This window comes from Octopus bimaculoides, chromosome 8 (genome assembly GCF_046866305.1).
Source record: "Octopus bimaculoides isolate indiv1 chromosome 8, ASM4686630v1, whole genome shotgun sequence".
Taxonomy (NCBI): domain Eukaryota; kingdom Metazoa; phylum Mollusca; class Cephalopoda; order Octopoda; family Octopodidae; genus Octopus; species Octopus bimaculoides.
The window spans coordinates 89,506,443-89,513,942 of NC_142935.1; the positions used below are offsets into that span (position 1 = coordinate 89,506,443).

A 7,500-nucleotide genomic window follows, 5' to 3' on the forward strand; every position below is an offset into this window, starting at 1 on the left:
TCGTCACTACGTTGACTGGGAGTTGACGAATAAGGACAGAAGATGTTTCTAGATGAATACGTTCGTGCGCCATGCCCATCAGAAGGGCCCACTGTATAGAAAAGTAGATATCATAATAATAATAATAATAATAATAATAATAATAATAATAATAATAATAATAATCCTTTCTACTAAAGGTACAAGGCCTGAAATTTGGGCGGGGAGAACTAGTCGATTACATCGACCCCAGTGTATCACTGGTACTTTATTCATCGACCCCGAAAGGATGAAAGGCAAAGTCAACCTCAGCAGAATTTGAACTCAGAACGTAGAGACAGACGAAATACTGCTAAGCATTTGGCCCGGCGTGCTAACGATTCAGCCAGCTCACTACCTTAATAATAATAATAATAATAATAATAATAATAATAATAATAATAATAATAATAGTGATGATGATGATGATGATGATGATAAGGAAGGGGAAGATAGTCGTAGGGTTGGTATTGGTAGTTGTGGTGATAATTGTGGCAGAAGTAATTGTAATTATGGTGGTGCCGATGATGAGTGAGGTAGAATTAGTTTAGGTGGTTGTGATGTTGGTGTTGGTAGGAGCGGTGTCGGTATTGGTGGTGATGGTGAGAGAAGAAGCGACGGTGGTAGTGGTGGAAGTCATGATGGCGGTGGAAGTCATGATAATGGTGATGATGATGATGATGATGATGATGATCGTGGTGTATTCAGTAATGGTGGTTGTGGTGATGATGATTGCGATGATGATTGTGATGATGGAGGGTGCTGGTGATGGTGGGGAGGAATGTGATGACTATGGTGATGGTATTATTACTCTTACCCATTTGCTCTCCATGGTGATGGGAAGTTCAAGCGGTGTATCATTGATCATTTGCAGTATGGCGTTTTTCACCTGCCGTCTGTAGGCTGTCACGTCAACCACTTCCGGCCACACGATGGGTTTACCATCAATCCGCTGGTTAACCTGTTAGTCGAGAAAAGTATTGAAAAATGAGTGACTGACTAGGCATAAATTAAAGAATAAAGCCGATTGTGACTTAACCGCAACAGTATTCTTTTCTTCTCTAGGCACAAAGCCTGAAATTTTTTGGGAAGGGGCCCAGTCGATTAGATCGACCCCAGCACGCAACTGGTGCTTATTTTATCGACCCCGAAGGGATGAAAAGCACAGTCGACCTCAGCGGAATTTGAACTCAGAACATAAAGACAGACGAAATAACACTAAGCATTGCGCCCGGCGTGCTAACATTTCCGCCAGTATTAAACCACAAAAACATTATGAATTTCTAATATCGGCACTAATACATTTTAAACCATTAATTTTGGAGGAGTTAGGCCAGTCATGAGCAAATTGTGGCCCGCGGGATTGTGTGGATAAAAAAAAATTATATTAATCTTTTTTAGTAATGCGGCCCGACTGATGACGAGCCATGTTTCATGCGACCCACTTGTAAAAAGGTTACCCATATCGAAGTTAGACCATTTGAGTTAGACTTCATTACTTGACTGGAACTTTATTTTATTGATCCTAAAAGTCAAACTTTACCTCGTCGTCATTTGAACTTAAAATGTAAAGAGTTAGAGTACTGGTTCTCAATCAGGGTCTATATAAGACTTTATTGTTAAAATTTATAAGCAATAAATTGCTTATACTTCTACAATACACCAAATGTTTTAATTTTTTATATACAGTTCCTAATAATATTTAATAATAGTAATATGTTGGCACTCCATCGCTTACGACGTCGAGGGTTCCAGTTGATCCGATCAACGGAACAGCCTGCTCGTGAAATTAACGTGCAAGTGGCTGAGCACTCCACAGACACGTGTACTTTTAACGTAGTTCTCAGGGAGGTTCAGCGTGACACAGAGTATGACAAGGCTGGCCATTTGAATTACAGGCACAACAGAAACAGGAAGTAAGAGCGAGAGAAAGTTGTGGTGAAAGAGTACAGTAGGGTTCGCTACCATCTCCTGCCGGAGCCTCGTGGAGCTTTAGGTGTTTTCGCTCAATAAACACTCACAACGCCCGGTCTGGGAATCGAAACCACAATCCTATGACCGCGAGTCCGCTGTCCTAATCACTGGGCCATTGCACCTGTATGTGTGTATGTGTGTGTATCAAAGAGAGAGAGGGGGGAGAAGGGAGAGAGAGAGAAAGTGCATGTGAGTAAGAGAGAGAGTGAGAGCGAGGGAGACAGACAGCGAGAGAGAGTTTGTGTGTGCGTGCGTGTATGTGTGTGTATCAAAGAGAGAGAGAGAGAATGTGTGTGAGTGAATGTGTGTCTGTGTGTGTGTGTGTGTGTGTGTGTGTGAGAGAGAGAGAGAGAGAGAGAGAGGGTATGTGTGTCTGTGACTTTGTAGGTATGCATGCTTGCGCATGTGTATGTGTGCGCGCGCATACGTGCGTATGTGTGTGTGTGTGTGTGCGTGTGTGTATATCAATATGTGTATGAATATGTATCCGTTTGAGTTATTTGTGCACGAGGTGTTTGTGTGTGCGTAAGTGTGTACGTGTGTATGTGTGTATGTGTGTATGCGTGCGTGCGTGCGCATAATTTAGTGAGTATGTATTTGCACGCTTGTGAGAGGATGTTAGAGACACTTACCGTATCGTCCCAGAACATTTCGTCTACACCAGTCTCAAAGATGGTCTCGAACTCGGCATTTATCCGTTTCTGTGTGGAAACAAGAGCATTAATGGTGTTGTTGTTGTTGTTGTTGATGATGATGATGATGATGATAATGATGATGGTGGTGGTGGTGAGGGTGAGGGTGGCAGTGGTGTTAGTGACATGGGTGATGTTGGTAATGATAGATGCTCTCTGTTTTTCCTTCTTGTGCAAACATACGTATATATATATATATATATATATATATATATATATATATATATATATATATATATATATATATATATATATATATATAGTAAAGAATTTCGTTGAAGAGATTTTCCTTACTTGCTGAGTTGTGGTGAAAAAATATATAACAAAAGAAGGAAAATGCACACAATTTAGATATTTTTAATATTTTATAAACTTGAATATTATGATAGTCTACGGGTTTCATATTTTGCTACTCATGACTAGGAAATTGGTTGAAATATTGCAATTTCGAGTATCTTAAGGAATTTTTTGTCCATGTTGTTTGTATGAGAGTTTGTTTGTACAATACAAACAACATGAACTAAAAACTTCTTAAGTTACAACAAAATTGCAATATTTTCATCAATTTAGATTAGCAAAACGTGAGACTGGTAGGCTATCATAATATTCTATCTTACAAAATACATTAAAAATATCTAAATTGTGTGCATTTTCCTTCTTTTGTTATGTATTTTTTCACTATCTACCTACCTATCTATCTATCTATCTATCTATCTATCTATCTATCTATCTATCTATCTATATAATCATTATTATTACTATTATTTCGCTTAGGCATTGAGATACTAATATTAATACCCTGGTGTTAAAATTGTGTACATATTCTGCACAACAATGCGTCAGTCGAGAGCAGAGTAGTAATATGAAAATGAAAATGAAAATGATAAGGGAATAAGAAATTGTGCCAGGAACTTCATTAGCTTACAGATGATGTTCCTGCTATAAGATGCAATGCACTCATAGTTGAGTGCTTGTGTGTCACTCTAGAGCTTCACCGCCACGTCAAAAAGATTTGAAGTGTTGTGAATAAAGTGAGAGTGACCGGAGAATATTACACCAGACCTAGAAAAATATGGCAATCGGAACACTTGTCTTGCAGCAAGTCAATATCTCAGGATGCATTTGCAGTACCAATACTGATACCAACATTTGGGGTACTTGACTGGTCCACAGAGGAAATCCACTCATAGTCATTAAATCTCGCAAGATCCTCACAGCAACAGGAAACTTCCACAAAAGCAGTAATATCGACAGGCTCTAAGAATTGATGAAGGCGGCTGAGATTTGGGATTAGTGCAGTCAGCCTTTTAATGTCGTATAGTTTCTGTCAGACAGATCCTGTTAAACAACAGCAGCATAAATAAATACATCAACCTAGCGCTGATAAACGAAGACAACTTCCTACGTGTCGATCTTCCTGACACCTGCCATGCAACCCCAAAACAGCTGGACTAACATGCCTCAAAGAAGACCTGGATGTGAAACGCTCAGCATTCCAAAAGAAGACGAAGCAGTGGTACGTTTTCTGAAGACTTGAAGATGACAGCATCGGCATAATGTGAAATAGAGGAGCCCTTGAAGCCCCAAGATGCAATCGAAGATGTTGATTATATTACATTTTAATAGAAGACATCACACATGTAATCAGCAGCTGCTCCAAAATGTCGTCAAGGTACTACCTCCCAATGCGACATAACGTTACCGCTAAAACATTATACAATACAATCCGAAAAACGATTGTCCCGGGATGAATATAGAAAACCCTCTGTTATTGAATATGTACATAAATGTCAATAGAAGGAACACTAGTGGAATATTCCCATCAAAACTTCTACCAAATGCAAACACAACAGGCTGCATATCGTTGTTTGGGACAGAGAAAAACAAGTATGTATGTTATAGAGGTCAGCTGATGTTAATATCTTTCCCCAAATCAAAGAGAAAGCAGACAACTACAGACAACTGCTTCGAAACTTCAGCTCCTGCATCCAGATTATAAATTCACATTTATACCAATAATAATTGGTGCATTTCATTTTGTGGAGCGACAATTTGGAAAAGTTAGAGTTTTCAGAAAAAGATCTCAGCCAGATAATACTCACTTTACGCATACAATCTGTAAGCGAAGAGTAAAAATATGTAAGAGTATACTGAAGATCAAAATGGGAATTTTCTTTTGTTATCTACATTCCAAAGATGGAGCTTTGTATCTTTGTCAGAAACCAGGACCTTTCTTACAGGAAAATTTTAAATAATTAAGAGTAGAAAATAACATGCATACATGCACACACACACACACACACAGACACACACACAGACACACACATACACACACACACACATACACACACACACGCACGCACGTACACATGCACACAAGAACGCACGCACGCAGATACATACATACATACATACATACATACATGCATGCATGCATGCATACATACATACATACATACATACATACATACATACATAGTGGTCTAAATTTAAATGTATACACAACATTGTTTCTATATTTTTGACCGGCTCTTTCTCTTTCGGTGAGGAATTTGAAAAATATTAGCAGAATCTAGTGACAGCTACAAGCATACATACATACATACATACATATCAATTAAGTATATCAATTAAGTATATCATTCGTCATTTAAGTATATATGAGCCTGTCTAGATATGCAAATATATGCATGAAAATACATACATAAGATAAAACATATGAATCTGCACGTATACATACATATATACATACATACATACATACACACATACATACACACATACATACATACATACATACATACATATATACATGCATACATGCGTACATACAAAAATACCATGTTGATGTTAAAATTCCAATGAAGGAGCCTTGGATCTAGGTTAGAAACTTTATTGGCAAGAAATCTTGAAATAAAACTCAGAGCACTCAGAGAGCGCAAACCTCCACCAAGGCAGAATCCTTGTCCGGTACCGGATCGATCCCAAAATCTAATCAGTTTGTGACAGTCACGAGACCAAACATCCCTCAAAGTTTCATCCAGCAGTTCTTGAGATATTTTGTCTACAGACAAACAAACAAACAAACACGACTGAAAACAATACCTCCGCCTTCGCTAAGGTGGGGGTAATAATCACACACACACACACACACATTTGTGTGTGTGTGTGTGTGTACCATTTTAATATAAATCTTTCTGTTGTTAGTCAAATTCCAGTGAATTCTGCTTTGCTAGAGACCAATTTGTTTTATAAGAATTAAAATATTGTTAAAAGATAAACTACATACATCCATCCATACATACATACATACACATGCATACATAAATACATACTGACAGACAGACAGACAGAGGTAGATACGTAAATAATTGCACAAATATACGCATTCATACATATATACCTACATGAATGCACACAGATCTGAAACGTTTGAACCAAAATTAGAACCTACTGTTAGTAGATCAGCCAACATAAGCTTATTGACGTAGACTGCCGAAGTGTGTCCGTAGTAGAAGATTAGTGGCAGTCTTAATCTGTCTGGATAAAGATATAGAGCCGAGTCATCTGGAATTAAGAACAGATAAACTGACATATACATGTGTATGTGTGTGAACATATATTCGCATAATTTTGTGTATGTATATGTATGTTTGTCCATGTATATATCAAGTCATTAAAAATGAAACCGAAAGTTTATTTTACTTTATCTCAACAAAAAGCAATGCAGTTAATCAAAGTATGCACCTAAATTATCAACACAATTTTGCCATTTTATCGGTAGCATATTTATGCCGGCAGCGAAGAATTCTGGAGAGTGAGAGGCGATGAAATCACGAAAGGCTGTTTTTGTATCGTCTTCAGATTTAAAGTTTTTTCTTGCGAAAAGTTGTCTAATGCCTGGAAAACGTGATAGTCACTTGGTGCAAGGTCTGGTGAATATGGTGGATGACAGAGTACTTCCAAGATCAGTTCCTGTAACCTGAGTAGCGTTCATTGTGCAGCATGTGGTCGAGCATTGTCTTGCAAGAGAATTGGCCTGTCTCTATTGACCAATCTCGGTTGTTTAATTGCAAGTTCACTCATCATTTCATCCCATTAGTTGATGTATACATCCGCTGTAATTGACTTACCAGGTCTCATGAAGCTGTAGTGGACGACACCAGTGCTGGATCACCAAACAGACACCATTAGCTTTTTTCGATGAATATTCTTTTTTGGATTATGTTTTGACACTTCGTCTCTATTCAACCACAATGCAGAACACTTGCCATTGTTGAAAAGAATCCATTTTACATTACATGTAACAATATGATGCAAAAATATTCGCTTTTATGCTGTGACAGAAAAGAACAGCAAGTTTCAAGACGACGTGGCATTTGATGCTCGTTCAGTTCGTGTGGTACCCACTTGTCCAGCTTCTTTACCATGCCGATTTGTTTCAGATGATCCAAAACAGTTGGAATTGAAACATCAAACCTTGCTGCTAACTCACGCATAGTTCGAGATGGGTCCGCTTCCACTACAGTTTCCAACTTATCCCTATCTACCTTGCTCTCGGGTCTTCCACGGGGCTGATTTTCAAGAGTAAAGTCACCAGATCGGAACTTCTCAAACCATCGATGTACAGTGCGCTCATTCGCCACATCTTTACCAATCAGCTCATTGATATTTCGAGCTGTCTGGGTTGCATTGGTTCCACGACGGAACTCATATTTATAAACAACACAAGCGGAAACCAGAGGAACATAATTAATAACCACGCTCAAAAACAAATATATACATATATTCTTCTACATTTATAGAAATTCCAAAT

The 7,500-nt window shown here is 38.2% G+C and overlaps 1 protein-coding gene across 1 annotated transcript in view; it reads right to left on the minus strand.

The window, feature by feature from the left end:
* The window catches only part of LOC106877452 (uncharacterized), a 77,656-nt gene that overhangs the window by 36,120 nt on the left and 34,036 nt on the right, over window positions 1–7,500 (minus strand). Inside the window, exons 4-7 of the mRNA XM_089356784.1 lie at window positions 6,139–6,251; window positions 2,625–2,693; window positions 836–979; window positions 1–91 (exon numbers count right to left, since the gene is read on the minus strand). The exon at window positions 1–91 is cut by the window's left edge and continues 36 nt beyond it. Coding sequence (XP_089212910.1) covers window positions 1–91; window positions 836–979; window positions 2,625–2,693; window positions 6,139–6,251 — 417 coding nt within the window. The remainder of the gene's footprint in view (window positions 92–835; window positions 980–2,624; window positions 2,694–6,138; window positions 6,252–7,500) is intronic.